At 39.5% G+C, this 25,540-nt stretch overlaps 2 protein-coding genes across 2 annotated transcripts in view; one reads left to right on the top strand and one right to left on the bottom strand.

Moving 5' to 3' along the window:
- Positions 1-368: 368 nt before the first annotated feature.
- On the bottom strand, positions 369-17,881 carry PPWD1 (peptidylprolyl isomerase domain and WD repeat containing 1). Its single transcript, XM_074855051.1, has 11 exons — positions 17,648-17,881; positions 16,107-16,209; positions 15,455-15,555; positions 14,214-14,334; positions 10,690-11,137; positions 9,938-10,128; positions 9,288-9,477; positions 7,707-7,888; positions 4,402-4,483; positions 3,644-3,826; positions 369-1,665 (listed from the first exon to the last, which is right to left on the bottom strand). The coding sequence occupies exons 1-11, from the start codon at positions 17,871-17,873 to the stop codon at positions 1,522-1,524; spliced, it is 1,971 nt and encodes a 656-aa protein (XP_074711152.1). The 5' UTR covers positions 17,874-17,881; the 3' UTR covers positions 369-1,521.
- Positions 17,882-17,998: 117 nt separating this feature from the next.
- Positions 17,999-25,540, top strand: part of CENPK (centromere protein K) — a 29,740-nt gene continuing 22,198 nt past the window's right edge. The window contains exons 1-3 of the mRNA XM_074856404.1: positions 17,999-18,041; positions 21,345-21,446; positions 23,448-23,504. Of these exons, the coding sequence (XP_074712505.1) occupies positions 18,039-18,041; positions 21,345-21,446; positions 23,448-23,504 (162 nt within the window). The 5' untranslated portion in view covers positions 17,999-18,038. The remainder of the gene's footprint in view (positions 18,042-21,344; positions 21,447-23,447; positions 23,505-25,540) is intronic.

Raw genomic sequence — 25,540 nt, 5'->3', positions numbered from 1 at the left:
GGTCCTATCGGAATAGAGATGTGCTACACTTAACTTACTATAGAATTTTTCGTATCGCTCCCTGAAGATAGCCCATTATCTCACTGAAGATAAACTTCCTAGTGGTAGCAGCTTTTGAGGGACTGAATTTGATGAGCATTCACCACATCTCATTTCATGAATGAAGTTACCAGAACCATAAACTCCTGAGTCTTGTATGAGTGCAGTGGTCTTATGTGAACATCAACAGTCAAGTTAATGTTCCTGTATTTAGAGTAGACTTAACTATCCAACATAGAACAGGACTGTGTCTAGCCACAGATTCACAACAGCCTGAGAAGTTGTGTGAGCTTTCCTTGAGGACTGCATCAGAACCACCTGACACAAGCTTAGTTGAAAAGACTGCCATAATTTATTTTAAACTAAGTATTTCAGTAGAAGTAGTAATGTTTGTAGGACTTTAGGTAAAAATGAAGCCAGAAACAGGCTCCCTAGGGTAAAATAATGAGAAAGCAAACACTGAAAGAAAAAAACATTGTTGGCAATGCCAAATAAGTTGCACAGGACTTCATACACTAGCATTTCAAGAGCTGATCATTGCTCTTATATACTGAAGACATGTAAACACAACCATTTTTAAAGGACAGAGCTAGATTACAAACACTGTCATAGCAAATAGTATCATAACAATCTAAATTTTGATGCATGTACCTATGATTGAAGAGTTTACCCATAGTTTAGGATTTCTGACTTTTTCCTCTGTCAAAGATTTCCGTACTGTGAAGAGGATTAATTTGATATGAAAGATGCAAATAAACATGAAAAAGTTATGAACTATACCCTGATCCTATTTAATAAACACTGTCATGAGCCATGATGTGGTTTATCTTCAGCTTTGCATAGAAGGAGATGCAAGAAAAACAGTAGACTTTATAAAAAACATGCAGATGTTTTTACTTCAAAATACAAAGTTACCAGAAATACAGACTTAGGGCACTTGAGTTACATTAAAAATAGTATAACTGGTGATTGCCTCTGTCCTGGCACTTCTTATATCTAAGAATTATCAAAAACATTTCTGTTCTTTCTGGGTCCTTTTTTGGGTCCCACTGTGGGGATTCAGAAGGATTTCCTGCGAGGAAATGGACATGTGAGCAATCCTGCATATGAGCAAGACTGGTAAAGCCTCAGCTTCAGCAAGGATGTGAGGAGGGAATGACCCTGAATAATGAGGAAGAACCCAGGAAGTTAAAGAACTTCAGGGTGTGGGTTTGGGCGGAGAAGGAAGTTTGTACAATGTCAATGTGGCAGTTTTCATCCAATCAGAAGAGAGAGCTTAAGGCGCATGTGCAAAGCTAACTGTCCAATCAGAAAGAATTATACCATGTGATTATATCATGTGATTCTCACTAGCATTATAAAAGGCTTGCTTCACCACAATAAAATTGGCATTGCTTGATCATGTTGATTGTCGGCATGTCCATATCTCCCGCATCCCACTGTAACTTTTTTCTGCTTAAGCTGGAACCTTCAACTCCTAGTTTACTTCACTGTGATATTAATGATGCTGATATCCTCGTAGGGTTTGTCAGTTTTGGGATTGACTTTTACATTTGAGATTCTCTGAACAACTTCCATTCCTTTAGTCACCCGTCCAAACACGCTGTGCTTGTTGTCTAGCCATGGCTGTTTGAGGGTATGGGAGGAAAAAGAAAAAGCATATTAAAATAGAAAGCAGCACATAGGTTAGGTACCAAACCAGAAGGGGACTGACCTAGAATAAGTGTACATGGATATATTTTATATGTTCAGACTATGAAACTTAACACAATGTAAATATTAGCATGTAAATTAGAGTGCAGCTAATACATATTCATATGCACTTAAATTCACCTTTTCACTTGTTTCCTTAAAGTACTACAGAGGTCAAGTTCTAGCAACGCAGTAGAATTTCATAGTTTATTTTAAAGTGTATTCTCAGTTCACAGAAACGCTGTTTATTTCATGGTATTTTCACAGGTGAATTTTAAGTGCTGGTCCAGAATACTACTTAAATCCAAGTCATTCAAACAGTATGCCCAATTAGCAATCTAAATATGGGCACTGATGTAACTTAATAAGCCTCAAAAATATGGTGGATGGGTGTTTTTTTAAAAAAGACATGATTTTGACAAGTGCTGTAAGAATGCAGTTTCTGTAAGTGTCACCTTTAAGGATTTGTTTTGTAGCTGTTAGAGTCACATACCAAAATTTCTCTTTTTGGCTCTGAAATTGTACACAGATCAAAGGAAATATTCAAACCTCAATACTGGCTTCTTTGTATAGCTATAATTGGGCAATGTTAAGGAGACATCCTGGCACCATTCCCAAAAACATCAAGCAACCTAAGCAATAGCTAGATTTCCATCAAGTTTAAACCAGTATATTAATATAAAATACTCTAGTAATATACAATTGCAAATATTTATTAAGAATTTGATATTGCCCCTACTCCAGTTAAAAGCAAAAGACATCTTGATCACAACGGACAAAAATACTTTCCTGGTTCTTAAAGGATGGTTTCAGTGAAGCCTACATCGTTGTGTGCAGCATTTATTTGCAAAAAAAAATGATTTAGTACTAGTGTGTTCCTTATTCCATCAGAAAAAATATGTTTTTACCCTGGGCTTGTGTGGCAAGGTTTTGGTGGGGGGTGGGGCTACAGGGGTGGCTTCTGTGAGAAGGGCTAGAAGCTTCCCCCATGTCTGACAGAGCCAACGCCAGCACCTCTGGGATGACATATTTAAGACAGGGGAAAAAACCCTGTGCAACTGCAGCCAGGAGAGAGGAGTGAGAATATGTGAGAGGAACAACTGCAGACACCAAGGGCAGCAAAGAAGGAAAGGGAGGAGATGCTCCAGGCACCAGAGCAGAGATTCCCCTGCAGCCCCTGGTGCAGCCCATGGTGGGGCAGGCTGTGCCCCTGCAGCCCATGGAGGTCCACAGGGGAGCAGATCTCCACCTGCAGCCCCTGGAGGACCCCACTCAGAGCAGGTGGATGCACCTGAGGAAGGCCGGGACTCTGAGGGAAGCCCACGCTGGATCGGTCTGTTTCTGGGAGGACTGCAGCCCACAAAAGGGACCCACACTGGAGCAGTTCATGAAGAGCTGCAGCCCTGTGGGAAGGACTCACATGGAGAGTTTGTGGAGGACTGTCTGCTGTGGGAGGGACCCCACACTGGAGCAGGGGAAAAGTGTGAGGAGTCCTCCCCATGAGGAGGAAGGAGCAGCAGAGGCAATCGGTGATGAACTGATCACAATCCCCACTCCCCATCCCCCCTGTGCCATGGTCAGGGAGGAGGTAGAGAAACTGGGAGTAAGGTTCAGCCTGGGAAGAAAGGAGGGGTGGTAGGGAAGGTGTTTTAAGATTTGTTTCTATCTCTTATTACCCTACTCTGATTTGATTGGCAATAAATTAATTTACTTTTCCCAAGTCGAGTCTGGTTTTGCCTGTGATAGTAATTGCCGAGTGATCTCCTGTCCTCATCTCGACCCACGAGCCTTTCATTCTATCTTCTGTCCCCTGTCCAGCTGAGGAGGGGAGTGATAGAGCAGCGTTGACAGCACCACCACAACTATCTAGTTAGCAGCTCAGGCCTTAAACTGAGCCTTTAATATTACTTACAGTTGGCACTACTGTTATAAAAAACTGGGATCCATTGGTATTTGGTCCTGCATTAGCCATGCTGAGCGTGTATGGTCTGTCATGTCGTAAAGTTGAATGAAACTCATCTTCAAATTCTCCTCCCCATATACTTTCACCTCCCATTCCTGTACCAGTTGGGTCACCAGTCTGAATCATGAAACCCTGCACAGAAATTAAATGTTATTACATCATCACATAGAATAAATGAGCAGAAGTGGTTTATGCCAGATGACATTTTTTTCAAACTTACTTCAAACCTTTCAAGAAAATCTAAGTATTAAAATGCTGTGGATAAGGGACAAAGCATTCAGAGCTTCTTTAAGTGATACTTGAGTACTTGTGAAAAAACAAGCTTACTCGCTGTTCCTGCTAATGAATGACAAACCTGACTATCTGTACCTTTTGCAAACACTTAGGCTGTATCAGCTTGATTCTGGTGCAACAGAAATCAGGAGCTTTACAAAAAATGCCTTCTGACATGAAACAGTCTTAATTCAAGCAGGACTGCGGAATTGATCTTTCAATTTTCAGATTTCTTCCACCTTGTCTTTGCAGAATGACTATTAAACACCAGTAAGTGATAAAGCTGTTTAGAACCTTAGAGTTGTTCAGACTTTATAGTGAACTCTGACACCATTCCAGAAATGCTTTGTGCAAAAGGGAAATGAGTTAACAGAGAGGACTGACCACAAAGGTACATAGCTAAACCAACAAAAAATAAACTTTTTGCAAGTTACCTTGATGATACGGTGAAATATGTGTCCATTGTAATAACCATTTCTGCTGTGCACGCAGAAGTTTTCCACTGTTTTGGGGCACCTGAAATCATGTAACAAAGTACAGGCTATAATAAAGATTTAATTGTACGGTGGCAAGACCACAAAGATTTCAGCTCAGACTAAGAACCTGTTGTCTGAACAGTGTTTCAGCACACTGTAGAAAAAGCTTTCATCAAATAAGGAAAAAGACAAATCCCACCTCCTCAAACCCAGGGCTGGAAGCAGTTAACAGTACAAAGTTGCATGATTGCACAGGAAGGCAGCAGCAGCGCTGATAATACAGGGATATTTTTGTTACTGCTGAGCAGTGCTTACACAGCACCAAGGCCTCTTCTGCTCTTCACCCCACCCCACCAGTGACTACGCTGGGGCTGCACAAGAAGGTGGGAGGGGACACAGCTGGGACAGCTGACCCCAACTGACTGCAGGGATATTCCACACCATATGGCATCATGCTCAGCATATAAAGCTGGGGGGGGAAGGAGGAAGGGAGCAACATTCAAAGTGATGGCATTTGTCTTCCCAAGTAACCATTAGGTGTGATGGAGCCCTGCTTTCCCAGAGCTGGCTGAACACCTGCCTGCCGATGGGAAGCCGTGAATGAATTCCTTGTTTTGCTTTGCTTGCATGCACAGCTTTTGCTCTCCCTATTAAAGTGTCTTTATCACAACCCACAAGTTTTCTCACTTTTACCCTTCCAAGTTCCCCATCTCACTGAGGGCGACATGAGCAAGCAGCTGTGTGGTACTTAGTTGCTGGCTGGGGTTAAACCATGACACTCAGGTACCAAATCTATTTTCTCAGAGCCTAATTCGATACACCATTGATTAGATGTTCCTTCCCCAGCTTTCTCCTTAGTTTTATTTACAAAATCAATTAAGGAGTTTATGCTCCATAAGCAGAAAGCTGTTCACTCTTTTACCTCTGTAATTCTATTAAGCTATACATGTAAAGGTGTCCAGTGTTGTATACAAGAAGTAAAATCTAAAGACACAATGTTTTAGTATTATAGAACTTGCAGTCAGCGGTCAGTTACCCTCCTCAAACTACTCACAAACCTTGTCTGGAAGCAGGGTGATGAGGTGGAATATTACTCTTGATGGAATAAAATGGGAAAAAAACCCAATCAATCAACCCCTTCACCTCTGTGACTTGATTTTTTTATTTCCAATAGATTTTCTACTGGCTGGTTTCAGCTGGGATATAGTTAATTTTCTTCCCAGTAGCTGGTACAGTGCTGTGTTTTGGATTTAGTGTGAGAATCATGTTGGTAACACACTGATGTTTTAGCTGTTGCTGTGTAGAGTTTGTCCTAAGTTAAGGATGTTTCAGTTTCTCATGCTCAGCCAGCAAGCAGGTGCACAAGAAGCTGGGAGGGACCACGACCAGGACAGGTGACCTGAACTAACCAAAGGGTTATTCCGTACCATAGAATGTCATGCTCTGTACATGAACTGGGGGGAGTTGGCCAGGAGGGACAGATCACTGCTCGGACATCCGTCAGTGAGTGGTGAGCAATTGCACTGTGCATCACTTGTCTTTTCTTGGGTTTTATTTCTCTCTCTGTTATATTCCTTATCATCCTCATTATTATTGTATTTTATTTTAGTTATTAATCTGTTCTTATCTGAACCCACGAGTTTTACTACTTTTTCAATTCTCCTTCCTGTCCCACAGGGAAAGGGGAGGAGTGAGTAAGCAGCTGTATGGTGCTTAGTTGCTGGCTGGGGTTATAAACCACAACAGCTACCAGAGTAAAAATTCTTTGCAATAGCTCTTCCATTAGTTTTATAAAATGTATTAGTAGCCTGGGTAGATCTACACTGACAGGTTTACACAGTCACACACATTTTCCCAGCAAGTAAGAAAATAGCCAAGGTGAGTCCATAGCTGTAGAGTTACTTTAGCTGTGACAAGGAACATTAGCTTGGGCTTAGTGATACTCAAAACCATCTCATTAAACAGAGCACCAATGGCATAACTAGTCAAACAGGTAAGACCAGAGTCCCAGTTCCTGCTGAGCAGTACATGGTCATTCACAACTTTATTCCATGAGCACACAGCCAAAGATTTAAAGGGCATACAAAGCCACATCCTATATGCTCTTCTACATGCTCATCTTATAAAGAGATTTTAAATTCGAAGCTCAGCTGGGAGTAAACACTAGAACAAGAAAGGACAAACCTAACAATAATCAAGCCTGGTAATACTGTATTTAATTTAAAATTGCATAGAAAACATTGCAGTGAAGCACTTGCAATATTATACATGTAAATATAGCTACATGCTGGCATGAGAATTTAAAAAAAAAAAAAATCAGAAATAATGTAGCTTGGCTTTTCACTCATTGGCAAGGGCAGTACTGTTACTGCAACCTATATGCTACAATTACAAATTCCAGAAACTAGGGCCTGATGCAAGGAGACACTGGTGAAGAAAGCAATAGAAGACTAGCAGCCCTAGAGGGTAGAGCTAAGGTTGTGTTGCCTTACATGTGCTTATGACAAAACATGAATTTGTTTCTGGTGAAGCATGGATTACACTTAAATGGTTTAAGTTTCAATGTATAGCAATATAAAATATGCTATAAATTTACTGTTTCGTAACAAAAACTTTGCATTTATTAGTACCACAAAGGAGAGATGCTGACACAATAACTTTAGCAATTTTCATGCACAATACTTTTTCAATGATATAGTTTTGAATATACACAGCACTAATATTATATGCTCATATAAATTTTATGTGGCTCTTGAAGGAGCTGCAGTAACAGAAAATGTAGTACAGTGGCCCCATTTAGAAGTTGCAAACTACTATTCCTCTGGCTTACACAGACCTACTGCCAAATCTACTGTTGGTGACAACATCATCATTCTTTCCCAAGACTGATTCAAACAGCACTGCCTTACAAGAATATGTAGCTTACACAGAAGAGCATCGTGACCTACCCACACCTGTGGTTTAGAGAAAGAACAGAAGTTAAGAAAGGAATAAACCCCCTGAACCAATAATTAAATAAAAGCAAAAATCATTAAAACAAACCTGTGGCCTCAACTGTTATTTAGACCTATTTTTACCATACTTTATTTGTGTTTGTCAAGAGTCACATTCCTAGACTGATGTATTAAGAAACTGTAGGAAACAAGGACAGTAGAAAAAGGGGAAGAATTATTCCTAGCTTCAAATGTAGGTCTTGGATACTCCTACCAAAAAACACAGAAGGAAGGAGAAACAAAATAAAGGAAAAATTACCAAATACATACTCAACAGGAAAAAGCTTGATGTGAATATCTCCCATGCTTGTGTGGATGATGGCACTATCTGAAACTCTTTTAGGTCCTTCTGCCTGAGTGGCTGCCATGACCTCTTCTTTAGAAGGCTTCTCATTAAATACATCTCTGTCAGAATCTGCACTCTTTGTATCTTCTGGTTCACGTTTAGTAAACTGAAGAATAAAACAACAGAAGGTTAACTGTTTGGTTTTCTTTTTTTTCCCCCTCATCCTGCACACTACTCTGCACCCAAGACATCAATGTGATTACTCAACCTGCTAAACACCCAACTAGATTTGAAATGTAGGGAGAGAATACACAGACAGTCTATCCTTGCATCTCAGTCTTGTGCGTTACCAGCATTTCCTGTCACAAATTCCAGTACAACTACATGCAAATCCACACAACTTTTTATAAATGTTTTCTTTAAACTTCCTTCCCTTTTCAACAGAAAGCCCACAATAGTTCAGCATATTTTCTTTAAAAAAACAAAAAGAATGGAAAATATCAATGTGTTCTGTTATATTCAGGCAAAACTTGCAGGTTTCATCACAAAGCTTTTAGTTTCACTACAAAGCCAAACTAAATCCTCTTATTCCAACACTGCATTAATACAAAACTATAGAAAACCAACAAATTTAACTCAAAACAGGAGAAATTTCAGAAATACAATTTTTATAGAACTTACAGAAAAATATAGAATAAATATACAAGTACACGAGCATCTGCTTAAGTGAGTAATACACATATCAAATGACAATCACTAATCTTTCCACATGCATACAGTCATGTTTTCTCTAACAGTGAGTAATGTTTTCAGATTTTGTCTAACTTCCTCCTCACCTGTCAAATTGGTTGGAGAAGTATATTCCATTATGTACTATACACTAACCACACAAAGCTTTATAAAGTATACTGTCTTGAGCTCCAATGGAAAACATGATCAAATTCAAGCACAAGTGAAAACAGACAGAATCATCTCTAACCTCTATGATGACCACATCCCAGATCAACTATTAACTACTCTGGAATTGATTGTCTCTTTAGCTTATTCACTGCATCTCACCTAAAATCTAAATTGTGAACAGGAAGATGACTCCTGTCTTAGTTGCCCGTAATGTACTTGGTGCTACCAAGTCCCAGTGCTGCTCTGAATTTAATTATAAAATACGTAATAAAAATACAGGTAGTTATTGTTTATCTGTATAAGATCTTGTAAGGTTTTTTTAGTGTTCTTGTTTAAGTGTGGGTTTTTTTCAACTAGAACAAAAGCATATATTCTTCTCAGAGAACTATAATTTAGACAGCCAAAACCATCCAAGTTTATGTAACTGCTTGAGCAATAATGAAAAAATTAAAAACTACAAAGCTGTTTCTAGTCAATTTATAGCTAGTTCAAAGTTCAAGCTAAAGCTAAAATATAGTTGCAATATAAAGAGACTCCTCTGGAAGAGTTGTGTTTGCAAATACTCAAGACTAAAAGCATGGAAAGGTGCAAGGATCAAAATAAAAAATAATGCAGAAAAAACATCAATACAAGATTGGAGTTATTTAAATAGAAACCACACACACCATATAAAACCTATTTTTTTTAAAAGCCGTGCAGATTACTGTCGGATCTGCCTGGATATTCTGGAGAACAGGATTTTCAGATGCCTTCATCTCTATAGTGATTGCAGCACGATGTTTCTTTGCTACTCCTTGGAATAAAGCTAGTTGCATCACTCTGATGTTCTCTTGTTTTCCCAAGATACGAATACACCTGAAGTACAAGATGTAAAAAGGCGTAAATACTCTTAGCTGCTCGCAGTCAGAGAATGTCTCCTTTCTGACTGTAAGACTCAAAGCAGAATTCCAAAACTCTCTCAAAATAATTTACTGGTTTTTATACTTCTCTATTCAAACTTGCTACATAATTCACTAGTCAGTATCCTTATGCAATAAAATCCCAACTGCATGATTCACATTTACTTTGTTGTCACATCAGTTAGACAGAGATGAATTGATTACACATTTTTAATACAAATACACTTCACATATTTTCTCCTCATTTCACTAAGCTTCAAACTGCAATGACTCATTACTAAGCATGGGAGTATCTAATGTAAGGCAAAAGATTAGAGACCCCCACAGTCATATAAAGTTTAAGTATACTATAAAGTTGACTGAATATAGGCTTTGAAACAAACATATTTATCTTAACGTGTGTCACTGGAACTTACCTGTTAGTCTCTACATTTATGACCTTAATGCCCAACATTGTTCCATAGAGAACGAAGTGTCCAGTTTCATCAAAAATTATATTAATTAATCTTACTGCATCTACTTTCTCCAGCTCACGCTCAACTGCCATACGTCGACCAAACTCCATGTCTGGTAGTTGCTGTCTCATCTGCTGAAGTTCAGTAAACATCTTCAGAAAAAGAGAAAAACAGAATCACTGTTATATGAACATACTTAGCAAAACACTGATCCACACGCTTAGAAAATACAGAATTCAAGTGAGATGACTCCACTCAAACTTAACTGAAGAATTAAAATAAATACAGGTAACACTCTTTTTAATGAGCCAATAGGCACGTTGTAGTACTAGGCTTAAGCAAAGGAAGGAAAGTGTGTAACTGTCTAGCAAAGTTCTTAGAAAATGAGAAATTTAATTCATTATTTTGATGTTACTTGCAATAGGCATTTTCCATAATTGTTTTCTAGTAAAAAGGAATCTAGCAGTATGAAAACACAGATGAAAATCAACAGCTGTTTCACTGTATAACTAACATAAATCAGTAAGAATTAGTTCTGGGGCAAAGAAATGCAAGAGGCAAGGAAGAGAACATGGAAAACCTTTTCTGCAGTAAAAATACAGCAATGAAGCTGAGCTTTAGAAACAGATAATAAATTAGGTGAATGTGCTGGTAAATACATTGAAAAAAGTAGAGGAAAAGCCTCGGAAAAAGAGAAGCAAGACCAAACTCACACTCAGAGATTCATCAAAGACTCTCATGAGCTTCCCCGTCAAAAAACGGAAAATTCTAACTTTTCTGTCAGACCCAAGCGTGGCCATTTTCTTGCCATCAGGTGAAAAACTTATACTGGATGGGTAAGCCTTGCATTTAGCAAATTCATATAGATCAGTATCTGTTTTATACTCCCAGTTCACATTCTTGGGAAATTTATATTCGTGAGGAGTACCAGTCCAGTACTCGATCATTCCAGATTTGTCAGAAGACACTACTACTTTGTAGACAGGGTTCAGCCGTATCTGAGTAAGAGAAGATGTATGGAGTTTATCAAAAACATGAAGTGGCTGGTTATTTCCTCGTCCATCGTAGATGAATATTTTTCCTGTGCTTTTCTCAGATGTTGCAACAGAAGAAATGGCATCTCCAGGGCAATACACCCATTCACATTGGCCAGGGTAGAAGCTGCAACCAAGAGTGGGGAAAAAAAAATAAAAGACTGGTGTTACTTAGATAAGAATCAAGTTATGCTATAAACATCAAATCAAATATCAGAAGCAAATTTTGAACTTTATTTACTAGTCTTGCTAAAATTCAACAGTGTTATAACCAAGCTTTCCAAGCAACACAATTCAGTGGATGGCTCGGTCAATTTCTGTTGCTCCCATATTGTTTTATAAAGAGGCTGTGATAGAAAGCAAAAGGTAGAAGGTGGGTATAAAAGAAGAATAAGAATGGAAATCCAGCTGAACACCACCAGTGGCATTAATGATTACTATTGAACTTATATGACTCAATAGCATTTTTCTTTCACCTGTTAAGTGATTAATGCTTCAGTGGAAATGAAGACAACTGCACCTTCGCCATATATTTACAGAAAAGTTCAACTAGGTCTTGCCAAAAAACAAACAAACAAAAATACCCAAACAGAAAGTCATGTAAGTAAAATTAAGACAATCACCCTACATTCAGTAAGTGTTCTGAATACATTTAAGAAGGAATCCATTTGCTACTACCAAAAACATACTCTACAAATTAAACAAGCTGCAGATATGATCAATAATATGTTATGCTTTTTTTAAAAATGTCTGTGAGCAATGATTTTGAGAACCAGAACTCAAACTATATGACAGACCACAAAGAAATACAGTCTCCATAGGAAACTCATATTTAGTATCCTTTCATAAATCAAGCTAACAGATACTGAAGGACTCACAAATGACAGACAGATTTCAATTTTCAATGTCTGTCTGCTGAAAATTCTCATAGACATAACCAGAAGTTTGTCTCAGGTTCACTAGAAAGAAAAGGATCAAATATATACATAAATAAATAAATGATGTCCCATTGATCTATGCATCATTATCCAAAGTTTCTGCAGAAATAGCCACCCTTCTCTATATCACTGATGGAAGCATATAAAGCATGTGGATTTTCATATAGTCACACTGTGTAGCTTAGAACTGAAAGCATCTGAAGAATTTCAGACAAAGCTTATCAACCCTGCAATGCACCAGCATATACAGATAAAAGCAGGCAACACAAAATGTGAATTGAAAAGACCACACAGATTAGGATTCTACATTAACCCTTGCAAGCCTGAGCAAACAGCCATGAAAAAATTCTCAGGCACATCAACAGAAACTATCTGCTCGACAAACAGTAATACAGTAGAGCAACAAACCTTAAGTTTTAAAAGGCTATTCAGGACAATGCTTGTATTACAGCTATATACTGTTCTCTTGTTCATTAAAGAGTTCACTTCAGGTAAAACTCAATGTTGTGGTTTAAACCCGGCTGCCAGCCAAACACCACCCAGACGCTCACTTCCCCTCCCGCTCCTGGGGGATGGGGAGTTAATTGGAGGGGTAAAGGGAGACTCATAGGTTGAGATAAAAAGCCAATTTAATAATTGGAATAAAACAATAACAATAATAGGAAGTACAAATGGGCAACGCACCATGCAATTGCTCACCACCCACCAACTGATTCCCAGCCTGTTCCTGGCTAGTGATCCCGAGAAGACTAAGATCCCCCAATTGCAATCCCAGAAGCAAGAGAGAACCCCTTCTTCCTGGCCAACCCTCCTCTATATACTGAGCATGACACTACATGATACGGAGTATTTCACTGGCCAATTTGGGTCTGGGGCTCTGGCTCTGCTCCCTCCCAGCTGCTTGTACACCTGTGCATGGGCAGGAAGTTGGAAAGTCCTTGATCTCTTAGCAATAACTGAGAACATCGGTGTATTATCAACATTCTTCTCACACCAAATCCTGTAGCACACCACTCTTCTAGCTACTAAGAAGAAAAATTAACTCTATCCCAGTCAAAACCAGGACACCCAAATATCTCTGAAAAACATATGTGGGGAGATAAGAGTCTTGATTACTGAGGCTGGAAAAAATCTATTTAAAGATAAATCAGGGCACATACTATAGCAAAATGTTACAGGTAGCATTCTCAGGGTATTCCTGAAGCAAAATGGATTTAAATGCTACATCAGTTTTCCCTAAACTCTGAAACAGAAAAAAAGCACCTTCTATTGTAACATCAAATTAAGTTTTTCTTAATACTAAATTTTTTTAATCCTATAATTTTACCAATTTTGTAGTTACAATATAGGGCTGCTAAGTAGAAAAGCCCAAAAGTCCAGTAAAAACAAAAGAGTAAAGCTACCTGGAAGTTTTCCACAGCAGACAGTCAAGAGGGAATCAATTCTTATAGGCTAAGTACATTATCTGGAGGATAATACTAAAACTATAACCAGCAAAGCAGGTAACATAAGCTTTTATATAGGCATCCTGAAAAGCTTTTTTTTGTTGTTGTTTTTTGATTATGCTTCTATTCAGTTTCACAACTAATCAACAAGACTTTGAGGAATAAGTTTTCCAATTTTGAAAGGCCTGTGGACACATGAGTATTTCTACCATTCTTGATACAGCATTCAATGATCCTTCAACCCTCTTAAGCCACCCCTGTAACCCTGTGGGGCTTGTTTTCCTCCAGTATTGTTGTAATTCCAATAACATCCATTCTTTTTTCGCCCAGATTCTTTAGCTACATACTATATAACTACAGAAATGCTACAACAGCAAGACTAAGGAAAACAACATCATTCTTTCTAACAGAAGTAGTAAATTTCTATCCCTATGACAACAAATAAGACAATACATACAGGCCAAATTCCTTCTCTGCTGGAACTATTAGTTGGCTAAAATTTTTAAGTTCAGTGCCAAACAACAGAAAAAAAAAAATTATGCCTAGCTAAGTATTTTGAGAAACACATCTTTGTGCATAATATTTGACACTGAGGAAAGGCACAGACCTACTCCACTCATGTACCATACAGAGCTGTAAATTTTTCTATTCAGTCAGGCAGTCTCCAGCCACTGGATGCATTTCAAATAATGCAACTTACTCAGCTTCATCTGACTGTGGGAAAAATCCCTCAAAAAAAGCAAAATACTGACTTACCTCTTAGCAAAAGAACCCTCATTTATAATTCCAAACAAACATTTTTAAGAACTAAGAAATTTACCCAAGTTTCAGCATGTTGATCATATCGAAGTTGACTACATCGAACACCTTCATTGCTTTGTCATCTCCAACTGAACAGAATAACGCCCCCTCTGAACTCACAGCAATACTCTCAATAACACCTATTAAAAAAGTTAACATACTATTAAGACACAGGAAAGGGACATCCTTCCTTTCAATATTCCACAGAAAAAAGATCCACAAAATGACCCATAAATGAAATATAATTGTAATTATTTTAATTTTAAATGTTTATTTAGAAAAATTGAGAACCACATTATGATATGGTTAAAAATGATGTGCTACTCAGCTTGCATCTCCCAAAACAGAAAAGGCAGCAGAACTCTATAGACTCTTACAGTCCCGCTATTAACACACATAATACTCAAAATTACTCTGCAACTGAGCCTTCCGTAAGTTTTTCCACAATATTTATTTTTGCTTGGTAGGCTTTGTTCTCACATTTTGTTTCTCTGTATAATGAGAAGCTGAGAGTTAAGATAAAGAATTCACCACAATACTTTTTAATAACTCTAAAAAGAAATAGTACTTTTACTATCTAATATTATATATTTTTCTCATTGTAACAGTCTGCATATCAAACCATTTTTTTCCATCAGGCGTATCATCATTTCTAATAGCAATGAGAACCTCATTTCCTGTCTAGCCTATTTAACACTTAGCACAGTACAGAAGAGCTATGTGCACTTACTAACTCAGAACATTGGGTTAAAATTATTAATTCTTAATTGCAATTCAGCCAATAATAATCACAATGATGCAGAATTTACTCTAAAGTTGCAATAATTTCAGATGAAAATAATAATTTTTTTTTTCCATACTACAGGGAAAAAAGGGAGAAAAATAAGGGATGACGGTAACCTTACTTAAAGTAACATGTTTTTAAACTTCTCTGGATTTTATGTACCTTGTTCACTTATTTTTAAACAGTTTCTTTGTGTCATAGACAATCTCCCCACAGGTGGGGCACAAGGGAATGCAAAGGATGTGCAGGAGGAGGGCCACATGTTTTATTCTCACCCTATCCCTCCCGCAGTTTAGGACCAAAACATTAACAGGACAGGGGAATAAAGGAAGATAGGTTGACACCATTTAATCCCTGACTGCAGTAAATGAATCCCAGAACCCCTCTCCTCTTTACTTGCACTCCCTCCTCAAATGACTAAGAGCAAGGGAGAGGAAGAAGTGCAGCCCTTTAGAGAAGAAAAAGCATTTTCTCACCTAGGTGACTCCGGAAGTGTTTAACAAACTCAATCCCTTCTTCTATTTTTTTCCAGAATTTTACGTGTCCATCATGACTGGCTGTTATAATAAAATCTGTCCTACAATGACAAAAGAGAAATAACAAAAAAAAGAAAGATACCCACATTATACCCACTCCCAGAAAAGCAAACAAGTATTTTAATGCACTCTGGATTAATCTATGAAAAGTCAACAGCCTGAATTGAAGAAATATATAATACTATCCCTTTTGACTATATAAATTTTACTCCTGTTTTAGGTCTGGTTTCACAGTAGTTACTATTTACTAATATATGTGTGTATATATAGAGACACATAAAAGAGAAGAAAGCTATCTCCTCAATCTGTGCAACTATGCTGAATCCCATTTTGTTCAGATGCAGTCAGCTGCTCTTATTCCTGTACGTACTGCACACTGCAATAAGGATTTTAAGATCCTCTTTTAGTCTATTTAAACAATTTTTATCTTGTTTCTCAGTAAGCCCTTTCCTTTGCACTTAGTTTTCAAAAAAAAAAAAGCGCGCACCTCTGGACACAGTAACTTTCCATTATTAACCTTCTACAATGAAAACTTCCTAGTGTATACAAAATACATCTCTGACAGGGAGATACAGTGGAAAAAGACACTTACTTAGTACATGCTACATGTGTAATGACATCTCTGTGCATGTAACTGCGTTCATACATCGAAGCACATGGTAGATTTTCAAGATAAACGTGTTCAAATTCAAGAACTAAACAGAATAAAAAGAAAAATCAAGAAATATTTTTTCCCATAAAAGTACATCTAGCTTCTGTTCTCCCTTAACACTTGAATAGCTTACTCCCATTTTAGTCAAGACTATACTAGGATTCTGTGCAAACATAATAAAAGAGGTTTCCACTGTGGCTTTGTACTCAGACTTACACATTATTAGTAGACTAAAGCCACTCAAACTCTGCTTTAACCCACAGAGATGCCGCCTTTTAGAGTAACTATTACCTTGTAATACAATAAAACAGTAACAACAATATAAAGTACAAACAGGTAACGCACAATGCGACTGCTCGCCACTCACCAACTGATACCCTACCCATACCCAGCTAGCAATCCTGAAATACCAAGATCCCACAACTGCAGTCCTGGAAGCAAGAGAGAACCACCCCCTTTCCAGCCAACCCTTGTTTATATACTGAGCATGATGTTACATGATACGGAATATTTCACTGGCCAACTTGGGTCCAGGGCTCTCCCTCTGCTTCCTCCCAGCTTCTTGTACATGTGTGCATGGGCAGGACACGGGGAGTTGGAAAGCACTTGATTTCTTAGCAACAACTGAAAACATCAGTGTATTATCAAATCCCGTACTGAATCCAAAGCACTGCACTATTCTAGCTACTAAGAGGAAAAATTACCTCTATCCCAGCCGAAACCAGGGCACTGCCAGTAAACAGAAAATCATCTGCACCTTATTTTCTTACCAAACCAAATGTATCCCTGTTGTTGTTAAGCCAGATACAAGGTCCCACATGGGTATTGTAGCTTAAATTTTAAGTGCTAGCACCTACCTAGATCACTGTTTAACTGGCCCACCTAAAATGACTTCATTTTCTCCGTTTGTCTCTGATTTTTAGATCCTAACTGTAACGTGCAACGGCACTTGTTACCGAACTGGCAGGTTTGCCTCTGTTGAGCATTACAATGATACCCAGAGAGCTGTGAGTTGCCAGGCACATAAAAACCATATGCCAGAATACAGACTAGAGGCTTCTCCTACTCGCCCATCTCAGGGCAGTGATCCAGAAGACAGTTAACTCCACTGCTGTAAGCAGCACGGCTCCAGCAATACAGACGCTGCAAAGCAGGGCCTCTTAGTCTACGGGTGTCCTCCGGAGGAAGCAGAAATACAGTGTCCCCGGCCTGTAATTTCGCACCCGAGGAGTCACTGCACAGACCGGTCATTTTACGTATAGGACACCGGTTCAGGCAACGGGCTTCCACCCGCCCATCCTCCTCCCCCGCCCCGGGGCGCGGGGGAACCGCCCGAGGGCGGCCCAGCTGCGGGCAGCCCCACGCCGTGGCCGCGTTCCCACCGCTTCGGACCCAGCCCGGGGCAGAGCCGCAGACGCCTCCCGGGCCGCTCCCCAGAGAAAGGGCAGGCGGGCGGGCGAGGGCTCCGCTCCTCCCGTTACCTCTCCTCTTTTTCGCCTGCGCGGCCTCCCCCGGGAGCGGCCCGACCCAGCGCTCCTGCTCCTCCTCGCCCTCCTCGTCCTCCTCCTCGTCCTCCTCCTCGTTGTTGTTGTTGTTGTTCTTCTTCTTCTTCTTGTCGTCGTCTGCCACCGCCACCTCCTTCACCTCCTCGCTGCCGCCCACCATCTCATGCTGCTTTCGTTTGCGTTCCGACTCGGACGACGCCATGCTGCGCAACGTCACTGCACCGCGACGCTTCCCGCCTTCGCCACACCCCGTGCTGGGCGCTGGAAAAGTGACGACACGGGGCAGAGCCAATGAGCGAGCAGCGCGCGCAGCAGAGAGCGCGGGCCGCGTCAGACTGGAGAGAGCGGAACTGAGCGCGGAGCCGCCATGGTAATGGGCAAGGAGGGGGTCGCGGCCGCCACTGCCACCCGTCTCTGCACCGCGGGCTGCCCTGAGCACCACTGCCGGCCCCAGGGGGCTGCCGGGTTTCGGCAGCCGCGCGGAGTAGCTCCTCGGAGCTGGAGCTGGGCAGCCGTGGCCCTTAGGGCGGGGGGCCACAGCCTACAGGGACGGTGGGGCTGCTGGAAAGAGAGCGGGCTGGGCTCTGCTGCCGTGCCCGCCCGCTCCCGTGTGTGGAAAGGCTGCGTTTAGCCCCAGCCTGTGAGGACTGACCTCCTTTCGCGTGTTTTCCTGCCGGTGGCGTAGTTCTGGAGTTTATGTTAGGGACAACAACCCTGAGCAGAGCTACAGGCTTGGGGAGGAGTGGCTGGAGAGCTGCCAGTCAGAGAGGGACCTGGGGGTGTTGACTGACAGCCGGCTGAACACAAGCCAGCTATGTGCCCAGGTGGCCAAGAAGGCCAATGGCATCCTGGCTTCTGTCAGGAATAGCGTGGCCAGCAGGGACAGGGAAGGGATCTTACCCCTGTACTCAGCCCTGGTGAGGCCGCACCTCGATGACTGTGTTCAGTTTTGGGCCCCTCACTACAAAAAGGACATTGAATGACTCGAGCATGTCCAGAGAAGGGCAACGAAGCTGGTGAAGGGTCTGGAGCACATGTTGTACGAGGAGTGGCTGAGGGAACTGGGGGTGTTTAGTCTGGAGAAGAGGAGGCTGAGGGGAGACCTCATCGCCCTCTACAACTACCTGAAAGGAGGTTGCAGGGAGATGGGGTTTAACCAGGTAACAAGTGATAGGACAAGAGGTAATGGCCTCAAGTTGTGCCAGGGAAGGTTTAGACTGGATATTAGGAAGCATTTCTTTACAGAGTGGGTGTTAGGTGTTGGAATGGGCTGCCCAGGGATGTGGTGGAGTCCCCATCCCTGGAGGGGTTTAAGAGTCAGGTTAACCCAGCACTGAGGGATATGGTGTAGTTGGGAACTGTCAATGTCAGGTTAATGGTTGGACTGGATGATCTTCAAGGTCTTTTCCAGCCTAGATGATTCTGTGACAGTGGGAGCTCCCTGTCTAACCTCTTTTGTGATGCTGTTTGTATCCCGATTTTATTTTTCTTCTTCCTAAGGTGAATTCCCTGGTTTCTGGCTCTTTTTTTCTTTTCTCCCCCCCATCAGTTTTCCCAGAGCTACTTTTACTTTTCTTCCTCATCTCTGAATTTCTTCCAGTAGTTCATCATTTTGTATTTGTCGACATGAAACATTTCCCATAAAGCTTGCTTGTTTGCTTGGCTGGCAGAGAGCCTACCATGCACACTTGTTGCTGTGCGTATTTTTTACCTAATTATGTAGCTCTAAAATGAAGTAAGAAGGAATAGTATTGAAACTAGAATTCATTAATTTTCATGTGATGCAAAAAAAGCCTTCAGTTTTCGGATATGGTGTACAAATGGAAACCTAATTTAACATACAGAAATAGGGGAAGCTGCAAGTATCTGAACATGATACTTGTATGTATGTACTTTATAAGGTAATTAACAGCACAGCATTAGGGACCACAAATCAGTCACTTGAGCTACAGAGGCCTGTAGTATCTCATAATATGTACATTTTGAAACTTTGTGTGAAATCAGTCATGGAAATTTTGAAGGTCAACAATAATCATTTAACTATTTTTGTGGGTTGTTTTTTGTTTGTTTTCATGTTGATGGATTGTATTATTGCGGGAGGCCATAGGGGCATAGGACTTTTTATTCCTACCCAAAGACCCCCCTTAAATTTTCAAAGGTTATGTCGTCTTTTTTTTTTTTCTCTTCCACTTTTTTTTTTTTTTCATTCAGGCCCTTTTAGCTCTGCTGCTGAACCTTTTTGCCGTGATGAAAATTGTATGTTCAGGCTTTTTTTGTGGTTGTCTGTCTCCTTGACAGTTTTTGGTCTGAGGAAAAAAAAGTACACTGCATCTCGAGACTGCTTCATTTCTTTATTAGCCTTCTGTGGGGACTTCACTGGAGGCATTTCAGAAATCTTAATAACTTTTGTGAACTAGTTCTCTTTTATGTTATGGAGACATTCCAAGACTCTTAAAAGATGATGATTTTCCTTTGCAAAAACTGTGCTTATTAGACCTTATCACATCATGGCAATCCAGATTCTGTTTTTAATTATTGATGCAAGAAATTTGTCGGGAAGGCTTAGTAGAACTATTGCTACCTTTCAGTTCTCTAGAACACTTCCAGTGTTCAGTAAGGCATTCTGATTTTTTTCTTAGCCACTTTGCTATGGCATACTTGAACTTCGGAGGTACTAGCTGAATATTTCATTCCTTTTATATTATTCAGGTTTTTGACATAATTTTCTCTGATGCTGCGTTTTTGTTCTGCAAATGAACAAAAGGTTGAGTTAGGACATTGTGCATCATTAAGAAAGCAGATATGTTTATATCTTCTTTAGATCATTATCTTTTTTAATGTCTGGTTTTAATCTCTTAAGAATTTGGTGGGTTTAGTGATTCACTTAAGTATTTTTAAATGCTTCCTGCATCTTGTACATCTAGGAAATTCCTGTTGGTTGTTTTATACTAAAAAAGATTCCCTTTGAGTGCCATTTTGTCCCTTTTTGTTTTTCCCCTCTTAAGACATATATGAATAACAACAGCAATTTATATATTTAAGATTAAATTTCTAAATTTGTATGTGCTTCTATCTGACACAAGTTTCTCACACTTTTTAATTTGACTTGGGTTGATTTTTCTCTCTCTTGACTGTCCTGGTGTCCTCTCTCCTTGTTGCCTGCATATCTTTCAGGTTATTTTGTCTGTTTTTCTAGTAACCTCCAGAACACTTTAATTTGTTAATCAAAAAGATTCTGAATTCAAGTTGCAATAAGGAGAAATAGATGAGGATTATGGGAAGACAGAGAAAAAATAACTATGCCTAAGAACTTTGCAGATACATGGAAGAAAAGTGTGGTTTTGTAGATGTGAGGTTCTTTTACTGTTTCTGTATTAAAGTCGTTAAAAAACCCCACACCATTGCAGATAATCAAAGAAGTGTTGAAAATTTAGGACTTTGTGATTGATTTTAAGAAACGTTATTAGTGTCTTCAGATGTTACTATAGTAGCATTGTTAGCTGATTTTACTGCATGATTGGGTACTATCTAGAAATATAGGGGAGTTAACTGAAAGCTTTGGATTCAGTGGGATTGCTCTGTTACATATTTGATCTGAAGTAGCAGGTATGATTCAGTAACCTATTAATAATCATTGTAGATCTACATAACTGTTCTATTTGCTTGTTAATAGGCTGAATATTTACCAGAAATCACCACTGAGTCAGTCTGTCCTGTAGAGGCCAAGGAAGAAATCATTGATGAATGCGAGAGTATTTGGAAGCAGATGGAAGAGGTATGCAAATCACAAGTGGTAAACTAGATTTGTTGTAAACTTTCCTCAGCATTTTTTTGTTCATTTCTGCATCCTTCACTGCATGCTTACCTCACCGCCTCCAAAGAAACCACCACAACAAGAAAAGGAAAAAAAAAAAAGGGGAAAATGAAAATATCCTCACACAGGCTAAAGGGTGAAGAATGCCTTGCAGTGCCAACTTTGTTTACAGTGTGATGATATTATTATGATTTAGTTAAATAGAATGGGAATATTAAACTTAAGTTAAAACTAGGGAAGATGAAACAATTTACTTGTGTTCTGTTAGTACCAGCACACTGAGACTTGAGATCCTTCTCTCTTTAGCCTCGTGCAAGATGGGATTCAACTGCTGTTCACAAGTACTTTGGATCTTCAAGGAGAGAGAGAATAAGATGAGAAAGAAGCTTAGAAGAATGCTGATGTTAGCATATGCTCATGCAAGCTGATGGTTGCATTCTCAAGAATAAAATTTATCCCTCTCAATATATGATCCAATTTGCTAATAATAATGTTTTAGAGTGAGTTATTTTTATTTACAGGAATCCCAGGAAAGATAAACTTTTAGTGGTTCTGAGGGAATGCTATGCATACTATAAGATTCTGCTGAGTCTGATGAAAACTCATGTTGTAAATCATATTTTGAGAGTCTTAATTGCTTCACTCAATTTTACGTGGTATTTATATGCTATTTGCTTAAGTTCCGATTTGTAGATTCAAAGTATCAGAAACTGAAGTAAAAATACTTTCAAACTTGAAGTAGAACTTGAAGTAGAACAAAGTACAGACAAGCCAGTGTGCAACAATTTTTCAGAATTAGATTTTAAAAGACTAATGTGATTTTATTTGTTGTTACATATAAACTTATCTTAATATTCAGTAAGCGTCAGGGAATCCTGTGTTTGTGAAGTAATGTAATAAGTTATAAAGAGAAGTTTTGTTTGGCAACACAATGTCTTTGAAATTTTCAGATTAGAAGGGAAGATAATGTTTATTGTTTTTAATTTAATTGACAATCTTTCATATCTTGTATCTCCTTCCCAGCATCCTCAAAACAACACAGGAAGTGATAATATGTGTTATTTTTGAAAGTTGGTATAAACAGTAGGATTTTTACTACTTTGTGATTGTTGCATCCTGGATGCATGCATATTTCAGCAAAAAGTTTAAAGAACTAATAGTAATTGAATTAGCTCCTAGGTTATATGGTTTATGATGTAATGTCCCAATGATTGTGTGTCAGCATTAGCAGTTTTTATTGGAGAAATCCTGTATTGTGTTTTGCTTCCAAAACATTAACAGCAGTGTTTCCAAAGTACTGCTCAGTAGAATACATGCTGTCCTGTCACGGGACAGGTTAAATGGCTGACAATTACAAAACAAGGAAGAGTTTAGCAGGTGTATCCTGTTGAAGCCTTGGATATCTGTGATGGCCTGAATTTCAGACTTGATATACATCCCATTGCAGTAATAGCTGACGTAGTGCACTTCTAAAAATCAGACCATTTCTGAAGTTTACAGTATATTGCCCTAAGTGAGTTAAAACTAAAAACGTGTATTATAATGCAATTGCTCTGTTGGAGAGCCAGAATAGTAGCAGCAAGCGTGTTAACTTCTCAGCAGCTTCCCTATTCAGCCTTGTCCATGACTCACTCTTCCTAGTTTCTCATGTTCTTTATCTGTACAGTGCCTTTCCCCATATCAACTTTTCCGTCATAACTTGCCTTTTTCCTCAAATCATACATCTTTTGTTAACTGCTACTTTTCTGCTTTTCAATTAATTGAATTTCTACTATTTTACTGTGGTATGATTTCGAATTATTTTTAATTTGCTGTTCTGGGTCAGGGTCTGAGGGATGTAGTAGGAGCCAAGTCAAAACTCTTTTATTCCTATATTAAACAGTTTTTGTTGGAATTTCTAACCATCATGTTTATTTCTTACAAAAGGCAAGAGTAAGTAAACATTGTTTGTTTTCTATCAAGTGTCAGAGCAAGCTAATGCTTCTAGAAATGGAGACACCTCAAACGTCAGATGCCAAGGTAAGACTTTTTTTTTTTTTATTCTCCACAAAATAGTTTTCTGTAAAGATATGGTATGTTTCTGAAGCATGCATATAGCCTATACTAAACAGCTACATTTTTTGTATAGTAGAAAGGTTACACACATTCCTGCCACACAACTGCTAAATGACTGACATAGGCAGCAAAATGGAGGGATGTGTAACTTCAGTACTCATTTGGGCTATTTCCTAATCAGTGTATATGTAATTTGTGAAACTATATGGATCACTTTAGTTTTACTCCGGAACTTTGTATTTGCAAATTACAGTTGTTCCCCATTTGTGGGTATTGTTAGGAAACTCATGTGCTTCAATTAGCAATGAACTGAGTGATGCCGAGTGCATGAACATGAGTTCCTGTATCCCTCAAATTTTTGGGAACATGCAAAAAGGCAATGCTGGCCCACTGTTTAGCTGTTTGTAATCTCAAAATAGGAACCTTTGAAATACAATGTATATGAGGACTCCAAATTTGGGAAGTATAAATAGTTAAACATTGGGCTGGTTGGGTGAAATATGTAGGTTCTATAAAGCTCCATCTTATGTGACTTCAGTAAGAGTATTCAGATGATTAATTCAATACACTTGACTCAATAACTAACAAAAAGAGCACTTCAGGGATGTATCTGTTGAATACATTCAGATGTTTAATTACCATGTAATTACTAACATCTCTTTCTAGTAATAATCAATGTTCTAAACTATTATTTAATCAGAATAAATAAATGAAGATATGTATTCAAATGCATAAATACAATATTTTTCTCCTTTTAGGACTCTGGATAAAATCCTATAAGTAGAAATAAACTCTGTGTCACTTTAATTGGGTGTAGACTGAGGTTTTTACGTTTCTTTGCAGCTTTACTGAAGCACATCATACCCTTGTAATTAATACTTAAGCTTTAGAGATACGCTTTTCTTGAAAATTGTCATAGCAAGGCAATGATTAAATGGAGTAACAACAATGAAGATTAAATTAAGATTGCACTTCATGATCGAAGATAGGGAGGAGAGGAAAAGGTCATGTTACATCCTCTGTCAGCAGCTTTCATGGAATCTTATTGCAGCCCTAACATAGGCACTTGTATTGACCCAGGAAACTACAGATGTGTTAATCTTACGTCAGTACCTGGAAAAATTATGGAGAAGATCACACTGGGTGCTACTGAAAGGCATTTAAAGAACAATACAATCATCAGGCACAGTCAACAAAGGTTCACAAAGGGGAAGTCCTGTTTCACTAATTTGATCTCCTTCTATGACAAGATCATGCACCCAGTGGATGAAGGGAAGGTGGTGGGTGTATTTTTCTGAATTTTAGTAAGGCTTTTGATACTGTCCCTCACAGCATCCTTCTGGACAAGTTGTCCAGCGGTGGAATGAGTGAGTTCATGGTGCACTGGGAGAAGAACCAGCTGAAGACAGGGCTCAAAGGGTTGTAATGAATAGGGCTATATCTGGCTGGTGACAAGTCATCAGCAGTGTTCCTCAGGGCTCAATCCTAGGGCTAGTTTCATTCATTATTTTTATCAACAATCTGGATGCAGGAACTGAATGCACCATTAACAAGTTTGTTGATGATACCAAACTGCGAGTTGCTGTTGACTCTCTCTTGAGGGACAAGAGGCCTTGGAGAGGGATCTAGACAGATTGCAGCATTGGGCAATCATCAATGGCATGACATTTAGCAAGAAGAAATACTGGATTCTGCACCTAGGATGGAGTGACACTGGGCACAGGTATAAACTGGGAGAGGAGTGGCTGGAGAGCAGCCCTGCAGAAAGGGATCTGGGGGTGCTGGTGTGACACTAAGCTCAGTATGAGTTAGCAGTGTGCCCTGGCAGCCAAGAGGGCAAACCACATCCTGGGGTGCATCCAACACAGCGTAACCAGGCAGTCAAAAGAGGGGATTATCCCGCTGTATTCAGTGTTGGTGCAGCCTCACCTTGAGTGCTGCATGCAGTGCTGGGCCCCACAATTTAAGAAGGATGTGAAGGTCCTTGAATGCGTCCAGAG

This window comes from Strix uralensis, chromosome Z, assembly GCF_047716275.1.
Source record: "Strix uralensis isolate ZFMK-TIS-50842 chromosome Z, bStrUra1, whole genome shotgun sequence".
Classification (NCBI taxonomy): Eukaryota; Metazoa; Chordata; class Aves; order Strigiformes; family Strigidae; genus Strix; species Strix uralensis.
The sequence above is the reverse complement of the archived record's forward strand: the minus strand, read 5'-3'. Positions and strand labels throughout refer to the sequence as shown.

Bases quoted from the DNA above. Each gene is read 5' to 3' on its own strand.
- PPWD1 (XM_074855051.1), bottom strand. From the start codon at position 17,873: ATGGCGTCGTCCGAGTCGGAACGCAAACGAAAGCAGCATGAGATGGTG. The intron at 16,210-17,647 runs GTAACGGGAGGA...TATTCTGTTTAG, and splicing joins GCAGGCGAAAAAGAGGAGAG to TTCTTGAATTTGAACACGTT. The intron at 7,889-9,287 runs GTGTGTGTGGTT...TTTATTCTTCAG, and splicing joins AAAAAAATAGGTTTTATATG to TTTACTAAACGTGAACCAGA.